The sequence below is a fragment of the Rhipicephalus microplus genome, chromosome 9 (genome assembly GCF_043290135.1).
Source record: "Rhipicephalus microplus isolate Deutch F79 chromosome 9, USDA_Rmic, whole genome shotgun sequence".
Classification (NCBI taxonomy): domain Eukaryota; kingdom Metazoa; phylum Arthropoda; class Arachnida; order Ixodida; family Ixodidae; genus Rhipicephalus; species Rhipicephalus microplus.
In genome coordinates, this window is record NC_134708.1 from 45,009,360 (window position 1) to 45,032,793 (window position 23,434).

General features: G+C 45.4%; 1 protein-coding gene across 2 annotated transcripts; it reads right to left on the reverse strand.

Annotated features, from left to right (window-relative positions):
* Positions 1 to 1,670: 1,670 nt before the first annotated feature.
* Positions 1,671 to 20,102, reverse strand: LOC119163791 (uncharacterized). 2 transcript variants are annotated; one of them, XM_037415861.2, is made up of 2 exons: positions 19,660 to 20,102; positions 1,671 to 4,161 (listed from the first exon to the last, which is right to left on the reverse strand). In XM_037415861.2, exon 2 carries the CDS (start codon positions 3,910 to 3,912, stop codon positions 2,428 to 2,430), a length of 1,485 nt encoding a protein of 494 aa, XP_037271758.1. In that variant the 5' UTR covers positions 3,913 to 4,161; positions 19,660 to 20,102; the 3' UTR covers positions 1,671 to 2,427. The 2 variants fall into 2 exon arrangements, with proteins under 2 accessions (XP_037271758.1, XP_075729634.1); XM_075873519.1 differs by lacking the exon at positions 19,660 to 20,102 and adding an exon at positions 18,950 to 19,565.
* Positions 20,103 to 23,434: the final 3,332 nt, after the last annotated feature.

A 23,434-nucleotide genomic window follows, 5' to 3' on the forward strand; every position in this document is an offset into this window, starting at 1 on the left:
AGGTTTCAATTATTCGGCGCCGTCTATGTCTGAATGTATCTTTTATGTGCCACCGTGCCGCGCAGCTTGATCAAAATCAGCGTTTAAGTTAGCATCTGGCTTCGACTAAAAAGTACATCTTACCCCCGTATTCTAGAACGCATTTTCACCCAACACTTCACCGCCATCTCTAGGCACGGCAAGTCACTGCATATCAGCGATCATCTGCTGCGATTCTGTAGTAGCGCAGGGTCAATTTGAGCAGAGCTGTGACGCAGTGCTCAACTGTGTCAAGTCAAAGGTGATGATTGATTGATATGTGGCGTTTGACGTCTCAAAACCACCATATTATTATGAGGGACGCCGTAGTGGAGGGCTCCGGAAATTTCGACCACCTGTGCTTCTTTAACGTGCACTCAAGTCTGAGCACACGGATGCACAACATTTCTGCCTCCATCGGAAAGGCAGCCGCCGCAGCTGGGATTCAAACCCGCGACCTGCGGGTCAGCAGCCGAGTACCTTATCCACTAGACCACCGCAAGTGAAAGGTGAAAGTTGAGTCGAGGAGCGTTTGTGAATACGGGGGTTAGTATTCATCCTATATGGTGTTTTCAATTCATTATTGGCGTGAAAGGGTTGGTACGTGAATGACGAAAAAGCATTTTTCCCGGCAATGTGGAGCAGTCACTGCTGTACTTGGAACATGACTCCGGTGATCTCGATGTTCTTGAGATTTACGGTTTCATGAGCAGGCGCATGCATGAATGGGGTGGATGAAAGTCTTTGTTTGCTTGAATGACAAATGTATTGAAAGAGAAGGCTTATTTGTTGGGTTTAACGTCCCAAAACCACCATATGATTATGGGAGACGCCGTAGTGGAGGGCTCCGGAAATTTCGACCACCTGGGGTTCTTTAACGTGCACCCGAAATAGAAGGCTTGATCAATTCGTAGACTCTATTAGTCCACGTACAACAAAATGTTTTCGAGGACTTTTGGAAACACGTCGAGTTTGTTCAACACATGCATATTTTTCAATGAGTGGTTGGGACGAAGAAAAAAAGCTGCATATCAAATAGCTTGAGGATTCCCCACTTCCAAAGCAAGGTTCAGCGGGGAAACAAGATTGCTAACGCAAATGAAATAAAAAAAAAGCAGCGCTACTAGACCTCATACATGAAGAAAACTTGTACGTGTATTTTTGAAAAATGATTATGCCTAGGGGCGTACTTTCGAAATAAAAAAAAGCAGTGATGAAACGTACTCTGCACTGACAAAAATAGTTATGAAAAAATAAATACTACTACAAACATATTTAAAAGTGCGTATTCAAAATAGAAGTATTAGGAAGAGTACGTGCATTTTCACGAGCAATTTCGAAATTTGTGTATTTGGTAAGCAGTAACCGTGCGTACAACCGGGTTGATATACGATATCATATCTAAAGAAAAGATTATTAAGGAGTATCGGCAAATCATGTTGAATTTCATTAGTGTATATTTAACATAACATTTGAGAGGTGTGCGCTTTAGCGGAAGATTTAAACAGCACGTGAAGCCTTTCTTTTTTTTGTAAAGTATCATGGATTGTTTTGTTCCATCACTCCAAATTGCACCGCAGCGTTGACGATGGTTAAAGCGTTCACATTCGGCCTTTGTAACAATGTAAGGAGCATTGCCCAACCCCGCGGAATACGACGGTAAACGTTTATTGCATACAATACATCATCGCACGGTATAACAGGCACTTCATTTTGGTGAAACTGACACGTGCGCTGTAACATGAGTATCGGCGTTACGTCGTACAATGTAGCAATATTTGAGCATCAGTGTCTAGTCTACGTGTCTGCTAAGCTCACGATCAATTCCGTATCCAGGAAGCCGGAGAGGGTGAGGGCACTATGAGCCTCTTTCACCTCCGAGTTGCTGCTTCCTCAAATAAGCAAATTTCTCGAATATACTCAGCAAGTGCTCTATCCCCCCCCCCCCTAAGCATTTCTAAGTACGAGCTTGCTCACGACATGCACATAACTACTAAAAATGCTCAAAGAAATCGGTCCAACCTACAAAAATTAAAGCAATAAAGAAATACTACGTATTGGCATATACTAAGCTGCTTAGTGCTTCGTTTGACATTGACTAACAGAACGATTAAGATCTACCGCATTTGTTCCCACAGCACGTGTAAATACATAAAATGCAAAAGAATATTCTACTCATACACCAAATTAGGTAATATATCAAACAATGTTCCAACGGTTCCAACACACAAAAATGTTGTGGGCGTATGCAATATACATGCATCACTTGTGTACATGCTGTCACACAACCAGTTGAAGTAATCTCTCAAAATAACCATTGTTACACATTTCACACAAAACACTGCCAGTTAAAGGCAATGTAAAGGCTACAATACATTGCCGACGTATTCGAAGACGTTACCATTTGCTCTACACCATTCTTCGCGAAGATACGGAGGCTAAAGCTGACCGTACGTTTTCTAACGCCTCCTCCCTTGTCCAGCCAGTAAGCCTCTGCAGCTGCAGCACGAGGTCATCGCTTGAGTGCACTTTCCTCAGGGCATCCACGCCTGTCTCGTCGCCAGCGTCTGCGCCCGAAATCACGAACTGTGCAGCCTTGTCCTTGAGGCGATTGTTCCTTCGTAAAATCGCGGACATCTCGCGGATCCCTTCGGAGTCGGGTTCGCCGAAGACGGCGAAGCTGGTCAAGGTGTAGTTTGTCTTCGAACCCTTCACGATGGTCTCCATCTCGCCGGACGAAACTTCGCAGTAATTGAAAATGGCCACGTCGTTTAGCGTGTTGTTAACAGCCAGCAACTCGGACAGTGACGTTGCTATTTCGGGCGTGACGTCTTCGGCGTTTATAGCGAACTTGGTGACGGAATGGTTCTGTTTCAAGGCGTCGAAAATGCCGATGAGCTGATGCGCTTGAGGGGAGTCAACGCACATGTCTATCCTGACGGCACGGAGTGTGGTCGTGCTCTTCAGTACGAACGCGATGCCGTCAGCGAACGCCTCGAACGTGTCCTCGTTGGAGAGGAAGTGGAGCCCACGCACAGCCTTGTCTGCTGCAAGGGCCTCGAAGAACTCCCGAAGAACTCCATCGCACGTCGAGGAGGTAACGGTGACGGACAACTCCGGACAGCAGCCTCCCTTGCGGAGAAGTGCGGTGAGCTCGGGCAGAAGCCGTTCGGGCCACTGAATCTTAAGCCTCCTGAACACACCGGCGTACCGTTCCTGTCCCAGCAACCACGTCACCTTCTCCTTTTCCACCGGACACACGGCAGTTAGGCTCACCATCTCCAACGTCGAATTGGATGCCAGCACATTGGCGAAGCCCGTTAGGGTGTCGGAAGATAGATCCATGTCGGCCAGGGAAAATGTCTTGAGAGTGTCGTTTCCGGTTAGTGCTTCCATTAGGGTGGCAGCACCTTTGTCACCACCGCAGGAGTTACAGAGGCCGAGTTTCCTCAGTGAACTGTTATGTCGGATGTAGCTCGCAATGTCATCCGCGAATGTGTTCCCGGGGTTAACACAGCACAGGAAAAGCGAGCGCAGGCTTTGAAACATTCCACAGAGACTGACGCTCAAGGCCTTGCCTTCGCAGTCGACGTAATCAATGTGAACTTCCTCTAGCGAGCGGCACACCTCCCGGTTGTTAAAAGCGACCTTGAACGGGCAAAGTGAAATTCGGTGCAGAATAAGCTTCCTGACTGGTGGTCCTGTGCTCAAAATTCGCCGGAGTACGGCAGCATCCTTGATTGAAAGCTCCTCTCTGTACGTCCACTGCACGCCGTATTTCATGATAGCTTGAGTGAAGGCGGCGGTACCCTCAGCTTCGTCATCGCGCTCGTCCACCTGGAGGCCTTTCAGGAAGAACTCGTTGACGTACCTATCGAGGTTGTCAATCGCCATAACGGCTTCGTGCGCTGTGGTAGCGTCAGTACAGAGCTTCGTGTCACAGTTTTGTAGAGTTCATGCCAACTTGGTCAGCGAGAGAAACTATGTTTGTAGAACGTATGGTATAAATGCAGACAGGATTGTAATCCTGAGGTGTCGGCATCAACAACCAATGAAAAGAAACATTTTCTTGTGTCTGCAGTCCCTGAAGTCTTCGAACCAACTTTGATGGGGTGCCTAGGCCTCTTGGAATTTGAATGATGGCTGAAAGTAAACAACAAAAGCAAAGATTTAATAAAAGCTAGTGGTTCGAACAATAAAACTCATTGTAACATCAGTTAAGTGCAACAAAGATATAGGTAAGTCAATGTTACCCGGCCGAGTCTCCCAGATCCATCCCAGATGTCATCTCAATTACGTGGAATGACATATGTAAGACGCTAAAGCTCAGGTGAATGTTCATTGAATGCAGTAGTATGAACGGAGTGCTCTGTGAAAAGTTGCGATTGTGCTGCTTCGGAGAAGGCTCCCTACAAAATTTCTAAACGTAATGCGGGAAAGCATATGCTGAACACGATCTACGTAAAATATTGGCCCCAGAAAATTAGCATAAGTGAAGCCTTTCGAGACTGTTGTAAAGTTACGAAAGGTCTGTACTCGGCCTGACCCACACCCGAATATCGCCTTTGGTTGAAACGCCTAGTGTAGGCCACTGAGGACTTGAGGAAGCAAACTGAAAACATTTTTCAATATATATTTATAAAGGGCCCGAAACAACGGTGTTATTATGACAGATGCCCCGGAAGGCTCCGGCGATTTTGACCATGTGGTGACATCGCATAGCACGTGGTCCTCGTTTCGCTTCCTTCTAAATGCGACCGAGGCTGCGGGGATCCAACCGGCGGCCGTCGGGTCAGCAGCCGCTGCACCGTACCCGGCACACCTCCGCGGCGTGTTCCAAATAAAAAAAGCAACTGCACAATGCTTGCTCATCTTGCGGAGCCTAGAGATACCTTTTGCGCTCGTTGCTGAGAGCGTGATCAAGGTCGTTTCCATTCGTTGAACTTGGCCCTGAGAACTTATGAATGTTAGATGACCCGTGTGCATTTACAACGATGACAGGCGTCACAATAGCTTCATCTAAAGACATAGCTGTGTGACGTTAAATTATGACGTAATGAACGACGCAATGGAGGCTTTAAGCTTTACATATTTCTCATGTTTAGGTCCTTGCTCTCAACTACATCAGAGCCTATAAGCACCTTTCCATCGAACGATCTGGGCTGAACGCAGACATATCATTGGACCAAGCCTGTAAGTGAAAAAAAAAATGGTCACTTTGTAAACAACAGAGTTTTGCTCGGCAAAAGCCAGTGCCCATTGAGAGTGAGTCGGTCAGAGTTAAACGCGATTGTCCCTCCCTACATGAGTGGGCACGATAGGCATAGCGACGAACTTTAAGATAAATGTATCTGGTATATAGCGAAGCTCCTATGGAACCCCTTACGTTCAGAAAACGGCAGCTTATCAGCTGCTCATGGCTTAGCGCCATCTGTGTGAGAAGAGAACACATCAAGCGGAGCAAGAAAATAAAGCAGATGTGACGCAACAGCTGGGAAATCATGGCGTAATTTTTTTTAGCGAAAGCACCAAATTCAATCTTAAATTTCGTAGGCTAATTGTGATCGAATGATTTGTGATCGCAAAGGTCTCGCGCTGAGGCTGTCGCCAGCGAGTCTTCAATGAGTGTGGTTGAAGTCAATATCAGCTGAACTAATATCGACTCGTGACACAACTGCAATTTTTAAGGCAGTAAAGTTCACCTTAATTTCACGACAAAATCCATTCTTAGAACTCTTATTCAGAGTTCGTGGCATCTTCCGCAGATAATTAGGATTGGTATGTGGGGTTTAACATCCCAAAACCGCCATATGATTATGAGAGACGTCTTAGTAGAGAGCGTCGAAAATTTAGACCACCTCGGATTCTTTGACGTGCACCTAAATCTAAGCACACGGGCCTACAGCATTTTAGCCTCCATCTAAAATGCAGCAGCCGCCACCGAGATTCGATCCTGCGACCCGAGGGTCAGCAGCCGAGTACCTTATCCACTAGACTACCGCTTTAGGACAGATAGATCAAGCTATATAGGTAGAATTTGCCGGTATATAGATAAAGGAAGAATGGTAGGGGTGAACTCCCCCTAGAAGTCAATTTTGCAATTTTGACAGTCAAAAATTTCTTGCACTCTGAGTAACGAACCTGTGGAAGCCCGACGTCGAGTGGCCGCTCCAAGCGGTTTAAATGCTACGTCAGTACCTAAATATATATATTTTTTCAAATTGCGTTTTTTATATACAAACTTAGAACTTCAATGTGCCTTTTCTAACATATTACTGAATATATTTTAATAAGCTTTGCATGAATGCACCTCAACAAGTCGGAAACAATCTGAACAAAAAAAATTGCTGATATTTGGGAAGTGAAGCTGTAAAAAAGTTACACAGCAATATGCACCCTCTGTGTCACTGTGAATGCAGTTATTCTTTTTTGCAGTAACTCTCTAACGAATGCCCTATTTTTTTTTTCAGTTCAGATATGACCTACGTGAATATATAATAACACGGCCGATTCAATATACCTAGATTCATTTTGTTCGTTGCTGAGAAGAGGCACATTGAATAAGTAAACCCACAATAAAATTCGGGAGTTGGCTGGAACGATGGGCGACATACACATAAAAAGGGGTGTCACGTGATATACCTAGCGGCGTTTTTCGCGAGCGTGTGAAATTTTACGCGAGTGTACTTGGAGCCGGTCCAAAAATACTATATTAAAACTTACATATACCATCCGCCCTTAAAGCAAGCAGCGGCGTACCTTTAATAATTGTAGCATTGATTATATGCGTTCTGTAGTGCACAGAGTTTTCTAATATACACTAGAGGGAACTCTGGCGCTAGTGTCTATGGGAGCTGCAACGCACAGTGCTTGAGACAGCATGGGAATGATGCGTAGTACACGGATGTGTCTAATCATCGTACTTCTGGATCCGTGTGTGTGTGTTTGGCTTGGAGCTGTTTTCTCACAGAACAAAAATCAGCAAATGTGGAGCCGTTGCCGCTTCACCACCTTATTATTTTAGCCTTACCATTTTAAATTGGGTCACGAAGTTCAAAAGGGTTTGTCCTTTTCTTCGAAACAAAACCAAAACACAGCAATAAACGAAGCCACTCTAGTAAGATTCGCCGTCCGCAAGTACGAAGACTAGGCAAATAAATCCGTGTGCTACCCATCATTCTTATGGTCGCTGAACGATCGCAGTACCATAGTTTCCTCCAGTTAATTTTAGGAAACAATGCGGTAGTGCGCACAATCTAGTGTTCTTCAGTTCTAACATAAAAAAAGGACGCCTAGTCACGCCGAAATTGTGACAATTAGGTTTTTTTTTTCATATGTCACAATAACTATTAAGCATAATAGAAAGTGTGTGCGCGCACTTGATGTGTTTTATTTTGCCTTGCACTCCGATAAATTACCGTTACGTATGCGAATGCAGGCATGTTGATTCTAGCGCGGTAGATAATTAAGCGACCTGCTCTTTGCCCCGCCGCGGTGGTCTAGTGGCTAAGGTACTCGGCTGCTGACCCGCACGTCGCGGGTTCGAATCCCGGCTTCGGCGGCTGCATTTCCGATGGAGGCGGAAATGTTGTAGGCCCGTGTACTCAGATTTGGGTGCACGTTAAAGAACCCCAGGTGGTCGAAATTTCCGGAGCCCTCCACTACGGCGTCTCTCATAATCATATGGTGGTTTTGGGACGTTAAACCCCACATATCAATCAATCAATCAAGCGACCTGCTCACTGATAACACGAATAATAATAGGCACTGCGTGTTCGAGAGGGGAACTGGGTCACTGGACTACTGATGCATATTAATCCAGCGAGCACAGTACCAGGTCCTGAAAACTGACCATCGGTTTTGGTTTCGAGGAACATGCGGGCTCTTAGTGCGGTCACCGGGCATCGTAAGATCCGATTGAACGAAGTGAGGTTGGTGTGGCCATTCGTGAGTTTTGCCTTTTACGATTTTTACTAACAAATAAAGAAAGTCGAATGGTAAAGAACTCTTATAGTGATTCTTTGTGAATTTTAAAAAGGGCGAAGCGCGGAAACTCGTTGACTTGGGTTCATTGTGCTTCACTCCGCTCGCCCTTGCCCTTCGCTCAGTGATATCAGAAGTTGGATGGTGCTCGCTTATCTCGGTTGGTTGGCCTGCCAAGTATGAATTCGTGAGAGATGAGGGATTCGACTTGGGCTGCAGCGAACGGAAGAAGCAGCAATCTGCGTTGAGCAGATTAACTATATGCCTTAGAAGAAGATGGGTTAATCGGGTCACTCCATGTTTTCCGCGGCTGTGTTGTCTTGACCCAGTGACTTCAAGTTTTGCGATGGATTTTCTGGTGACAGGACCATTTGTTTTACCTGCACTTCGGGAACAGGTTCATGGAGTCGCGACACTTCGGCATACGTTTCGAAAAAGTGCAGCTCTCGTGCAATGCTAGTTCACTGATTCTTGCACTTGCTCGTTAGGTAGTGTCCAGTCCGTGCAGCACAAGATGGCTGCAGCTGCAGCAGACGACACAGCCGATTGCATTCGTGTAAGCTTTAGCGGCGTGCAACAATTAAGTACGACGGTGAACATTTTCCCGTTGATACATGCCAAGCAACGTCAGCGGCGCCGTCTTTTACGAATCACAGCCTCCACAACCCTCGAGACAGCCGACGAGAAGCATAAGTCTTAGACCCCTGTCACACGGGCACCCGCGAAGACCGTTTAACTCCCTCGTCCTGACGACAACGAAGATGCGGTCCGTGTCACACGGCCACCCTTACGCAAACGAAAGTAAATGGAGCATTTCGCAAAGGACGTTCAACGATCTCCCTTCGCAGCGAAACGAGGTACTCTCGTCTCCAGCAGTCTAGAGGTCAGAAAAAAATTTCGATCACTAAGTGGCCACAGTGAAAGAATAATACATTTTGGCAATATTAAACGTTCTTTCGTTGTAGTACTCATTCAGAACGGGTGTTTGTTTACATATATTTACGCCAGCCAGAGTTCACTTACTCTCAACACCGATGCCCTACACACCGTGCCTCGCGTGTCGGGCCGGCCGGCGCCAGCCGATCAACGTCATTACCAGCGCAATATCGTACCACTTCCTCACGCCGTCCGCTGTGTCACTCATGGCTGAAGAACACAAAATGTGCGCTCACGAGGCAAGGAAGCATAAAAAATTTCGTACCGGGCATGTACACAGGCAACAAAACAACTAAAAGCACAATGTGGCCAGTGTCACTAGCAGCATCGCTACATTTAGCCAATGCGTTTTTATTTGAAATTATTTTAATGGTTTGTTAGTCGCATACCTACTTAATAGTGCTTTTTGTAAAAACAGCATAACGAGGATTCTCAAAAAAATCAATAGAGATGAAATTAGAATACTTTTCTGAAAATCAAACAGCGCTAGCTGAGCCCCCTCGCGGCAACTGTTACAACCTCGTCATTGCCGTGTGACAATGCCACAACTCCTTCTCCGTTGAACCCCCTAGGGGAGATTTACGTTGACGGTGTTCAACGGAGTTTGGTGGTGGCCGTGTGACAGGGGTATAACACGACATCTGCACTCTCATATTCGTTCCCTCGTACGGCACCGCCAAGAACTGGTTCTGGCAGTGCAGGGTGAATTGAATGAACTTTACTACAACAGGTGAGCACAATAATTTGGTTCCATTATTTTTTGCAGGTATTTTTATTTTGCACCAGCGCATGAATGAACTCTGTTTTCAGCAAGCTGATCGGGTGGACATAAGCGCAATGTCGCTAGACAACAGCCTATATCTGTTGATTGGTACGAGGGGTTTAACGTCCCAAAACCACCATATGATTATGAGAGATGCCGTTTTGGAGGGCTCCGGAAAGTTCGACCACATGGGGTTCTTTAACGTGCACCCAAATCTCAGCCCACGAGCCTACAACATTTCCGCCTCCATCGGAAATGCAGCCGCCGCAGCCGGGATTCGATCCCGCGACTTGCGGGTCAGCAGCCGAGTACCTTAGCCACTAGACCACCACGGCGGGGCCAGCCTATATTTATTGCCGACAAGATACGGCTAACAAAAGGCTTGGAAGCTTCTTGGTTCGCCAACACACTTGTTCAACTTTTACTTTTGGAGTGTAGTTCAAATGCGAGGCAATTATAGGCTCTTTTCATGAAAATTCTTCCAGCCAGTTTGAAACTTAGTGGAAGCATCAGCAAACAACATTTGTTTGCTGATGCTTCCATGCCCACAAGTTTTGCTTATGTCCATTTGTGAGTGCGTTCATGTCGTTAGGCTTCTGGCTATGTCCGGCGATGTTGAGGAAAACCCGGGCCCGCCAAAAGAAGATACGGGGAAGCAATACAACGAGTTAATCTCGTTGATTAAGGGGCTGCACTCGAAGATAGACGCAAAACACGAAGAACTTATGGAATCCATTAACGAAGTTAGAGAAGCGCAAGTGTCTCTTGAACAAAAAGTGGCAGAATTAGACAACCGATTATGCGCAGTTGAGGAATGTGTCCGGGTCTCAGACAGCGAGCCGAATCGTCAACGGGTACCGGAGGTACTTTCGGTTAACAAGCGTCTTGACGAACTGGAAGATCGTTCTCGCCGAGAAAACTTGATTTTTTATGGAATAGAAGATTGCGATTCGGAAACGTGGGCGCAATCAGAAGAAAAAATTTGCCAAATCCTCAATGAAACTCTGAAGCTAAACTTGGGAAGTAGCGACGACCGCATATCCCGCGCGCACAGGCTAGGCAGATTCGTAGTTGGCAAATCTCGACCAGTGATCGTAAAATTTGCTTCTTTTAAGTTCCGAGAAAGCATGCTGCAGTCTAGAAGTAGTTTTCGCGAGTCTCATGTGTCAATCAGCGAGGATTTCTGCCGCGCAACAAGAAGCGTGCGCAAGAAGCTTTTTGAATTCGGCAGGGCGAGTGGCGAGAAGTATACCGTCAAGTACAATAAGCTTTACATCAACAAAAAGTGCTTTATGTACTCTCCGGTGACCGACAGCGTTTGTGAGCTGCATACAAATGCGCAGAACTCATCAGAAGCTTCGTCCTCCGCTACGCATGCCGACGAAGATACGCTCTTATCCTAACAAAGTTCACCCCTCGGCTACTTATCGTAACTACTCAGTTTTATATTCTAACGTACGAAGTGTTCTTAACAAACGGGATGCATTATCTTCAATTTTTGATGACTGCGCCGCCGATGTTGTAGTGTTAACGGAAACCTGGCTTACGCCTAACATTGCAAGTGTAGAGCTGTTCGATTGTGAAAATAATTATACCATTTACAGATGTGATAGAGAAGAATCGCCAGGAGGTGGTGTACTTATAGCCGTAGCTGATTATATAGTTTCTAGCCATATAGTAATAGCATCACCTTTAGAATTTGTCAGTGTTTCCCTCCATGTCAACTATCAAAATGTCATATTTTGTGGCTGTTACCGCCCTCCGAGTGCGACGCCAGAGTTTTGCGAGCAACTGCATGATGCTTTGAATGATATTGTCAAAAGGCACCCGCATACACCTGTTTTTATTCTAGGCGATTTTAACTATCCGAAAATAAACTGGTCACTTCCTTCCTGTTCATTAAGCTCACTTTCAGCCGACAGTTTACATTTCGTGGAACTGTGCGAAGACTTTAACCTTACCCAACTCGTAACGCAACCAACAAGAATGGGCCCCAATTCATCAAATGTTCTTGATTTGATTCTCACCACTGTACCTGACCTTGTCCATTCTATTTCATATATCCCAGGCATAAGTGACCATTGTTTCGTGCACTTCAATCTAACAGGTTCTTTGAGGCGTCGGTCAAACAATTACAAAACAATAAGAGACTACTCACGCGGCGATTATGACTCAATCAACAGTGAACTCGAATTGAATTTTGAGAGCTTTGCTGATGGCTTCTTTGATCGCAGCGTTCAAAAAAAATGGAACTTGTTCAAAATGAAAGTTGAATCTTTAATCACGCGATACATTCCCACATACGTTATCAAGGGTCGCCAACGCCCCCCTTGGTTCTCAACTGACTTAAAAAAATTGCGGAATAAAAAGAAACGGTTGTTCCGTCAGGCAAAGCAGACTAATTCGTTAGCCCGTTGGCACGTGTACAAATCTGTCCTTTCCGAATACAGATCAGCTATCAAGGAAGCCAAGCGCGTTTTTCTTAATGATACCCTTCCTTCAATTCTTGTAACCAACCCTTCTAAGTTTTGGAAAACTGTTAAACCTAGGGAAAAGATAAACATTTCGCTTACGAACTCAGATGGGCAGCCAGTTCGCTGTGAAGAGTGTTGCATTGCATTAAATGATTTTTTTGTTACTTCTTTTTCAAGTTGTTCTGCTTCTGCGTTGCCGCAAATGCCTAGTCGTGATTTTTTACCCATGTATCCTGTTACCGTTGATGCCGTTGGAGTGCAAAATTTAATTCACAAGCTTAAGTTATCCTCTTCTTGTGGCGTAGATGAAATCAACTCAAAGTTTTTAAAAAACACTGCATTGTATTCATCAATTTACTTGTCCTTAATCTTTTCGCAATCTATTCAGACCTCCACTTTGCCGCTTGACTGGAAGGTGGGGAAGGTGGTCCCTCTGCACAAATCTGGTAACACACAGTCTCCTCTCAATTACAGACCAATTTCCCTAACCAGTGTTCCTTGTAAAATGTTAGAACATATAATTTACTCCAACCTTGTCTCATTCCTAGAATCAAATTCTTTTTTTACTCCCTACCAGCACGGATTCCGAAAAAGTTACTCATGTGAAACCCAACTTCTTTATTTTACTAATGACATAGGATCGGCTTTAGATCGCGGCTCACTTGTGCATTGCATTTTTCTTGACTTTCAAAAAGCTTTCGATAAAGTACCTCACCAATTACTCCTCCTGAAAATTAGTGCCTTAAACATTGACCCGAACATTCTTAAATGGATTGAATGCTTTCTGACTAATCGCACTCAGTTTGTAACAACTAATGGCTATAACTCACCTCTTTCTAAAGTAACATCCGGCGTACCCCAAGGTTCCGTATTAGGCCCTTTACTCTTTCTTATATATATTAATGATCTCCCAGACAGCATTAACTCCGCTATAAGGTTATTTGCAGATGATTGTGTAATTTACCGCGAAATAAACAATGAATATGATAACCAATTTTTACAGTCAGACCTTGACACTGTCTCAACCTGGTGCAATAAATGGCTTATGACTCTCAACTCTAACAAATCTAAATGCATGTCAATAACCCGGCGATCTATTACTCCCCCCTGTACCTACAGAATTAACGCCGTTCCCCTCCAGCATGTCTCTTCATATAAGTACCTCGGCGTTTACATTACCAACAATCTATCTTGGCACACGCATGTTACCTACATCTGTAATAACGCTAACCGAACGCTAGGATACTTACGCCGCAACTTTTCTCGCGCTCCGCTGTCCCTCAAAATTCTATTATACCGATCACTAATTCGCCCAAAGCTTGAGTACGCGTCCGCTATATCGGATCCCGTGCAGCAAAATCTAATTAACGCGTTAGAATCTGTTCAGAACCGCTCAGTTCGGTTCATTTGTTCTAATTATTCCCGTACTGCTAGCATATCAGAAATGAAATCTAACCTTGACCTACCCAATTTAACTGTCCGGAGGAAACTGGCGCGACTGCATTTTTTTCATAAGATATTTTTTCACAATCCATCAATGAAGCGAGACCTCATTTCACAACCGTCATACCACTCATCGCGCATTGATCATCAGCATAAGGTTGCCATTCCGTTTTGCCGCACCAAATTCTTTTCAGCAGCCTTCTTACCGAAAACAGCCGCTGATTGGAACCACCTTCCCTCTTCCGTTGTATCAATAACAGACCCTTTGTTATTCAAGACTGCAATTTCTCAGCAATGCTTGTAAATATACGCAGTTTCCATTATCTATCTTTGTCTTGTATGTGCTTGAATTCTTATACATTTTTAGTTGACTTATGTTGCCTTCCTGATTTGCGCATCTGATACTTGTTTCTTTATTTTGTCTTTTTTTCTTGTGTGTTATATATGTTGTACCCACCCCCTCTGTAATGCCCTACGGGCCCTGAGGGTATTCTAATAAATAAATAAATAAACTTTACTTCTGTCTCTCAAGTACATGGAATATACTCAGCGTTGCTTTGAGAATGACATGCTTTGGCCGCAAATAACACAAACACAAGTAAAGGAACGCACAAGGACAAACCCTTGTTTGTCCTTGTGTGTTCCTTTACTTGTGTTTATGTTACTTGCGGTCAAAGCATGTCATTAGGCAAGTACCAACTAGGCCAACAATCAGTATTGTTGCTTTGAGAAATTGTTTAACAGTAAATGCACCTGAAGCCAATGTTTTGACAAGCAGTATTCTCTTTGTTGGGGCAATGCCTTGACGAAGACAAGCGAACTTGCCGATAGATTGTCTCAGGAGACATCATCTGTAAAGTGATTTCTCGTAGCTCCACCCCTGCCTCTTCCAGTGAACACCTTGTTAAAAACAGTGGACATATGGTGCAGGAGAGGAACAGAAAGACGAGAGATGCGCGTGGCACGGGGCCTCCTGGTTCATGGCGTCTGCTCTTTTTATGTTGTTTTTACATTAGTCTTATTATAATACCAATTCATTACACATAGTTAAAATGATCACAGAAAAACTGCACTACACTTTCTTGGCGAATCTCCCTGAGTGGGTATGAGCCATCATCCCAGGAAAACAAACAAACAAACAAACAAATAAACAAACTATCCCCCTAGGTGCTTTGCGTCAAGTTGTGGAACCAACTACGCCGCAATAAACGGACGTCGCTCTGCTATGCATCGAAACGCTCCGCTCTTTATCTCCAGGCCTATTAGTCCTTCGAACTTCGTCTTCCACGAAAGAAGTCTTCGGATTTTACACACCTGTCTTGTTTCGTGGCCAAGTACAGTCAGAAAAATACGTGCGCCGTCATAACAGACATGATTCACTCAGTTAGGACGCTGATATTCTATAGGCTCAGTGTTCGCTCATTATGTGCGCATTACAGATGTGAATTGATGTCGCTTTTGTGGATTGACACTTTCACACTACGGGTATACGACTGTTCCTTAGTACGAAACTTTAGATTAATTAAATTTTACCTGAGATAATCCACTTTCGCTTACCGAGAAAGCAGTCGCCATCAACTTGTCCTCTTCGCAACACACGAACATAAATTCCGAAATCCGGTAACTAAATTCAAAGAACGGCCGCGTTGCCCGAGTGGCCAGCGGACCTGCCAGCATTTCCGCTGGTACCGAAACAAGTACTCGGCGTTGAATGTTATCCGCATCATCCCGCTGCCCGTGGGACACTGTACTTGAAACCTTCCCCATGCAGTTACGGCACGCAATTCACAACATCGCGCACAGCCGAACCCGAATTTCCGCCACAATAATTCAGAGAACACAAGCAAGTGCGGAACACGAAAGCACGCCAGAGGGGTGGTTCGTCGCAGACGAATTTAGCGAGCGTGCATTTCTATGCATGCAAGAGCGGCACTGAGTAATAATGGCGTATATACCAAGAGGGCGCTGTAAAGTTTGCAGTTGTTTTTTAGGTCATGTTTTCCTTCGTGTTTTTTTTTCTTCTTTTTTTATACAATATGGCTAGGATACTTCATTGAGTCCGCCCGTTGCAAAGGGTACTTGGCGACATTATCTATCTATCTATCTATCTATCTATCTATCTATCTATCTATCTATCTATCTATCTATCTATCTATCTATCTAACAATGTCAAATTCGTTGCTCACAGCACCTACGTAGTACTGTTGGGGAAATAGGTGTCATTTGTAAAACATTGCATCGCCTTTGAACCAAAACTATGTTGTTTCCTACAAGCATTTTCATGCTGATATCCCTGTCAATAGCTTTTGAGCCGCTTTTCGCCGGGAAAACTGCACTCTATAGATTACATTTTACGGAGCGCCGCGTTTGGTGCCGTCAGCTTGGGCTGTTAACCTTGCCGCTTTCTGTCTTAAACACTGCCACCGTGGGCGTAAACCTGTGGGGGGAAAAAGGCGGTGGCCGCAACAGAGGTACAGTTGCAGTGGCTGTAAGAGGGGTTCTGAATTGAACAATTGCGCCTTGTTTATGTGTAGCTGTAGCTTTGGGAACCTCGTCAAAAGATGAGGTATCTAATGATGGGAATGCGGCTCATCTGCGAACTGTCATCGCCGTTCTGGCAGTCTACGGCGTATGCGTACATTTGAATGTGTTAACGCAATAGTGACAGACCCAGTTCTGCAAGAAGCCGCTAGAATACGATATGCAAGTGCGTGGTGTAAAAATAGATGACTACGATTCCTTTCAGTAAATCTTCGCATATAAGGAATGTGCCAAAAAGTTATTTATGCAAATGACCAGGGCGACACTCATCCTCGACACGCTTGCGATAAGGCTGCAGCTGCATGCTGGGATCGATACGGTTACGTACAGTTCCGCGACTCAATCCGTACGCTCAAATGAAGGCAGCGAAGTGCGTACACACCGTAAACAGGCTCGGCAAGTTTCCCGACTACTTTTTCTCCGAATTCTTCCAGACGTGAGAGTCTCTTGAAGCGCACCGCAGCCAGGACAGCGCCGGCTGATACACTTGTCACAGGTGTGTGTGTCATCGTAGGCGCGTATATAAACAGGAAAAGCGTAGTCTAATTCGATACTACCGTTCACTGCTGCTTTAATTAACCGCGTTATCGCAGAAAGAAACACGTGCTCATGACCGAGTGACACCATTAGTTCACGCGAGTATAATGAAATCGTTTAGAAGTGTCGAAGACTTCTGCAGTTATATCGAAATTGGCAACCGTGAAAAATACCCCGCATATGTTCGCATGTGCCAATGCAATTCAGAATGTTAACGCACTTTGAAAAAACATGTTCGCCATGTCTCCACACATGGCTTATTCCATAAAATGCGGTGTGACACATTACAATGAGAAACTCTTTACAGAGCTAATCATTTTTGATTGATAAGTTACTCCAAAACACAACCGACCTCAAGCTCTCGGGTGGTTAATGTTTTTGCGATGGTTTTTGTAAAAAAAAACACGAAACTGAAAAAAAAAGACCTTGCCTATATTTCTCGCGCTTTCCCGCGCAAATAAACGGGACACCGCGTCGGTATACTCCACAGTGCGTTTCTTTTTTTTTTTTTTTCTTGCAATGTGACGAACAACGCAGGTAGCTGTGAAAACACAGCAGCAACTGCGGAGGCATGGTAGGTTTTGCCTACACCACGCCAAATTAAACTCCGAAGACGGAGCCACCACACTTTTGTGACGGATGTCCGGTGGAATTCGTGGATGTACTATCGGCATCAAATGAAATGCGAACAGCGGAGCGCATGGCACAAGCCTTATTATTGGCATAGTGCGTGCCATAGACCAGTCATAGGCACAGGCAGGCCCGCACTTCCGGTGTGGCAGCACTGCGCGATCCCCCTATAGTGCAAAATATCTGCTTGTGTTCCAGGTGTGGTATTTAAAAGGAAGAAAAAAAAAACAGAGGTTAAACTACTGCAGCCGAAGGCGAGGATTGTAGCACGGTTTGTCATCACGGAGTCCATCATCATGGAATTCCTGACCGATTCTATTTATAGTAGACAAAAGCCGGTTCATAATGCTGGCAATTTCACGCTGTTTCACTTCGTGCTGGTAAAGCGGAACAATTCGCGCTTTCTCTTCCAAAAACGCTCGGCATTTCCAGTTAAAGTGATGCGTCTTCGGGTCTGTCTCTGAAAGAAGGGTGCAGCTGAAGCAGCGCTGGCGAACGAGATACGACGATCGTTTCAAAATCAACCGCAAACCGATTATATTTCTATTTTTGTTTTATCGTGCCGAGTCACCGATTACACTGTGACGCTGAAGTGAAGGCGAGGAATTGCGAGTGATACGATAAAAAGCGCTTGGCACGCCCATTAACATCATACGAAAACAAGAGCAGAAACGGAGATAACGCACTGTAGGGGATCGCGCAGTGCTGCCAAACCGGATGTGCACGCCTGTCAATGGCGATGGCTGGACGGCCAACACTATAGTGTTTCTAATACGTTGAAACACGCGCTCCACTGTTCGTGTTTCATTTGACGCCGATAGTACGTAGGCACCCCGCTCTGGCCATTTACGCTATCTGTCGCATTGCTAAGCTCGAGATTTCGATTTCCGGCCGTATTTCGATAGAACCAAAATGCAAAGAACATCCGTGTTGCCCGTGTACTAAATATGGGTTCACGTTAAAGTTCCCCACGTGATCCGAATTCACTGCGGAGTACCCCGCTATAGTGCACCTCACAATATGGCGGTTCTGGCACGTAAAACCACAGCAATTATATTGCCATTAAACTTTTATAGAGATCGTGGGACATGCGTCAATCATTACACATGGCGCAATCTCATTCATTGCTTTAACCTAGCACAGTGGTGCGCGCGAAAACGGCACGTCGCCATGAAAGATATCGCCAAACGTGAGAACGAGAATGTTTGTATTTGATTAACTCGAGACATTTCAATGGCATTGGGCGGCTTCGATCGCGTGTTCGTAACACAGTTCACCACACAAATAAGGGCCTGTAGGCATGCGGGGTACTTTTTAAAATCCCGCACACTTTCTCGCGGTTGGTCGAAATATAAACCGCGGTTATGTTCAGAGAAACGCTTCGATATTTATGCTTAGCTTCTAAAGCTTTATGCTTAGCTTCTAGGGCGTAGATGAAAAAAAAAACATTAATTTCTCAAGACGTGCTGCACTCATGCCAAAAGTGTTTACTGAAAATCCTGAGATTTATGAAAACTTATGTAGATTAAACTTTGCCGGAGAAGGTAGGAGTCATAATTACAGAGGACAAACCGAGGGGGCTCTTGCGTAACACAAATGTGATAAACGTTGTAAATTTCCGTACCTGAAAGGGTCGCTAGAGCCGAACACACATCAATCTGTTGGTCTGATATCTTTAGCGAATTGTGCCGTCGTTGACTCAAAGTCGTTGACGACGCGCTGCCTACCAGAAGTCTACCGGGGAGGCATTCCCATCAGCTGACACGTGGATCTTGCTCAGAAACAAGCTCCTAGCGGCGGTAGGCGCCACAAAGGGAAAAGAATGTTGCAAGCTTCAATGGAGCGCGAGCCGAAGCCCATACGACGTTTCCTCCACAATGGTTGTTTGGACACGCTGACCGGCCTCGTAGGACTTGACAGGTTCGATTATGTCGCCGTAAATCCTGTTCTGCCCTTCTGGGGAGAGACATCTTAAGCAAAGCGTAGGCCAACTTGCCCCCGCAGTCACTATCTTCCACCCACACCATGCCATACAAAGGCAAGCTACAGCCCTGCAGACTAGAAAGGGGATATCTTTTACTCCGTCTGCACAAAGAAACAATTTCGCCACGGATGCCGCAGAATTGGTCACACCTGCATGGTCACGTGACGGCGTCTCGGGATGGAGAACATTCGCGCTTCGCTTCGCACCGTCGTTACACTCCCGCTCTGAAGCCGATAATGTCGCCCTTTCGCGAAACTTTCAAGCGATGGTCGAAGCCAGCGGTCAGCAGAAATGTGCTCGCTAGGCATCACCACAATCCCTTAATATTGAATGACTCTGGCATCACTCACCAGCTGCGTGACCCAGAGAAACCGGACGTTTCTGGTCCGGCGATGCTTCGGAAGGACAACGTTCGATGCATATGCGTCAAGACACCAGCGTGAATGACACTGCATGTGATGTGGGCGGGCAGCCGATGGAACACTTCCAGAGTGCACTATCGAGAGTGCTTTGCTCGTGATCATGCGCAATGGCATTAGAGTGTCTAAAGTCGACAAAGGAGATGGTGTACAGGAAGGCTTTGGCGCTAACTCGAGCTATCTCCATTCAATCCATACGTAAAGCCGATTACTGTTGCATCTCCCATGAATGCTTGCCATGACTGGTAACTCGGGCAACGTAAGCTAAAGTAAGGTCCGTCGAGACCTGCAAGCCAACATTAGTATACCTACAGTGATGAATGGGGTTTGTTGGCTCATGATGGCTTAGCGATGTGCTTAACGCAGGACACAGTTCAACAGTACGATACGCCCGTCTTGTTCAACTGTGCCCTGTTTTTCCTTTGTCTTTTGTGTTACCCCACCATGAAAGCATCGCTATGGCAAGCAAGACATTCAATATCATATGGCATGTGCGTGCAGGACGGAAAAATGACAATGATACCAAAGAAAGTACAGGGGATGTTATTAGAAGTATTTGTAATGTAATAGTGAGAGAAAAAACAACTTGTCACTGGCAGAAGCCGAACCTGCGACCGTTGAATGACGCGTTTGATGCTCTACCACTCAGCTATGGAGGCGGTCATCCCTCCCGTATACTTAATTTAAACGTGTGTCGGCCAGTACCACCAGTTCTCATTAGCGTGGCGAGCGTGGAACACTCTTTTTGCCTGTTGGCGTCGCGTAGCACGTAATTTGGCAGCAGTCGAATAAAACCTCGCTTACTATACGTGAATCAAAATCCATCGGGTGGCGCCCTCTTGAAGTATCTATATAGTATCCTCCCCGTAACATCATTACAGGGCAGAAAGTAACAAGATTTCCCACACTATGCGCAAGCGCAGTGATCGCTCATGTCCGAATGCACTCTGCTGCGTAGAGGTGCAATAGGTGACCAGTAAAACAGTGAGGGATTGTGGGATGCACCGTCTGCTACCGGCTTCCGGTTCGAGAAGAGTAGACGACGGTGGACCGCTTCGCTGCAAGCCTCAGATTATTCGAGATTCGCGCGCGCGGTCGCCCGTTTATCTTCGTGCTGATAAACCACGGTCGGTTGTTCAGCGGTTGGCTGCTCCAACTCGAGCGTGCAAGGCCAACGCAGGTATCAATTCTCATGTAATAAAGACAGAGAAACGAGCTGGGCTGCGACTGTGCAGAGAGCCGCAGTGACATGTAGTCTTTGAGTACGGAACTTTGAAGCCAGAGTGTGGGAAAACCATTTTATCACAGGTACGTGTGTATTCCACACTAAAAAAAAGCATACGCATGATTTTGCTGCAAATATGATATCCAGAAATAAATTGTCGCGCAGGTGCGCCTAGCAAAGATGCCATGGGAGCAAACAGGCGAAATCTACCTGTCATACGAGATTAGCGCCGGTCACTGCACCCATATATATGACAAATAAACACGAAAGCTTCCCTCAAGAATTAGTTTACACGAAGCGCTGGATGAGTTCATTTCCATTTATCGCGGTCAAACTGTGCGCCAGGATGGCAGCCAAAGGAAAAAGTGTGTTAAACAAGTGCAGGGTTTCTTTTATTCGGCGTCGTCTATGTATAACTGTATTTTTTATGTGCCGCCGTGCCGCGCAGCTTGACGAAGATCAGCGTTCAAATGAGCATCTGGCTTTGACTAAAAATGCATCTTATAGCTGCTGAAGCCTAGAAAAAAATATCTTAACGCGCTCAATAAGTGCTGCGCTTCATGCCGATCGACTATGTCAGCTGAAGAAGCGATCCCGAAATGAACTCTTAGTACACTGCTACAGTCATCCACATCCCCCGAGATCTTTAAAATTGTGACTTTTTATCTGCAGTAACGTATCATACAATGAAAACTTGTTTGTATCTACTGATCTGCTAGCCAAAGTGACAGTACCCCCGAGCAGCATAAAAGCAACGCAGATAATTTTAGAGCGATAAAACAAAAGTTTCCTGACCGTTCATGGCTATCGTAGCTTGTCATCGTCACAGTCACGGTACGCAGAAACAAAAAACAACAACTTCTGAAGCATTGACATTGGATGGAGAGGTGCTATTTTCAACGGATAAGTACAAAAATGAGCGCGTGCCGCTGGCTGACCCGTGTGGAGCGTCGAACCGGAAGCCGTCGTATCCCACAGTTCCCTGCGATTGCCCATTTTACCGGTCACCTGTGGCACTATCAGCCTAATACTGTTCGCTCATGTGTTTAGAAAGCTTGTGTGACGCCGATCTCGACTCTATCCGCTGATGCCTAAATCCACCGTTCGCGGTCGTCGACCCTCCAGTGAATTTATTGAAACATCGTGAACTTTCTTACAGCGCAACACCAGAAAAAATACAGGACAGGGAAGAAGTAGAACAGAAAGAAAAGACGGCGCTGTCTTTTCGCGCGCCGTCTTTTCTTTCTGTTCTACTCCTTCCCTGTCCTGTATTTTTTCTGGTGTTGCGCTGTAAGAAAGTTCACGATGGATCCTAACCAACTGGCCCAACTTACCGTCTTACTAGAATTTATTGAAAATTGCTAGGATGCACCACCGCTCTGTGTTTCTGGGCATATATACGCGCCTAACAATAGCAATGTAGTGACTTAAGGGATGCTACGTGTTCGAACTACGACTTGGCTATTGCGGGACGCGCTTGGTGAATTTTCACACGCATTCTGGCATCTTCCAATGCGCTTCTGATTGCGAGACATCCCTGGAAGGTGGCACCAGTGCAAGTTTTGTTTTTCGGAGACGCCATGATTGCTCGTTTAGTATTGTCACGTGGTCGTGAGGTCGACGAAGGCAACTGTCGACGTGTCAAAGATGAAACTCTTCATTTGGCCTGAATTTTGGACGGGAAACTGAAGGTCAGACTACAGCAATACTTGTCGGCCGTCGAACAACTGACAAGCGGTGATGCGGGTCAGAATTTATACATGTGCCGTCGAATATTCAAGCGTCATCGCTAGCGACCACGTCAGTTCCCGAATAATCTGTAATGCTCGCGTTGTGCGCGTAATCGCATCGGGAGCTTCTGCGATTATCTAGATGGTTTTTAGTCAGTCGGTGTGGTTGCACAAGGCAGTACTTACACGCGTGTAATAAAATGATAACAAAACTTGGGAAGACGGCGTGGCAATATGCACGCAGCTGCGTCTTTCGACATGCATGCGACTCTGTCGAACTTGTCTACATACGAAGTTTTTTTAAAATGATGTGCTGCATTAGTTTATTTATTTACTCTAGATGAATGACGGCAGAAAAGGTACAGCAAGTAACTATTTACTCGACTGTTTATGGTGCCCGTCGTTCCGAGAGCACGATACGCCACGAAAATTATAAAACACGTACAGCGAACTTTTTCGAAAAAAAAAAAGGGTAGCACCATTCATTGTCAATAAAATTCTAATCTTAAAAGAGTTTTCACGTTCAGTGTATCATTGTCATAATTGCGAAATGCGATGGAATAATGCATAAATATATAACAGTGCACACGACTAAATTGAGTGAAGTCCTATCCTGTAAAGCCCGGTACATTCTTCATTCGCAGGCTGCGTTGAAGGCTTCGAATATGCACATTTATGGAGTAGGCATGGGAATGAGGAGCGTCGAGTAGAGTGATGTGGACGATGGGCTATGTATTTTATAATGTCACTT

What these genes read in the sequence shown, in the direction of transcription:
- LOC119163791 (XM_037415861.2), bottom strand. Translation starts at nt 3,912, where the DNA reads ATGGCGATTGACAACCTCGATAGGTACGTCAACGAGTTCTTCCTGAAA.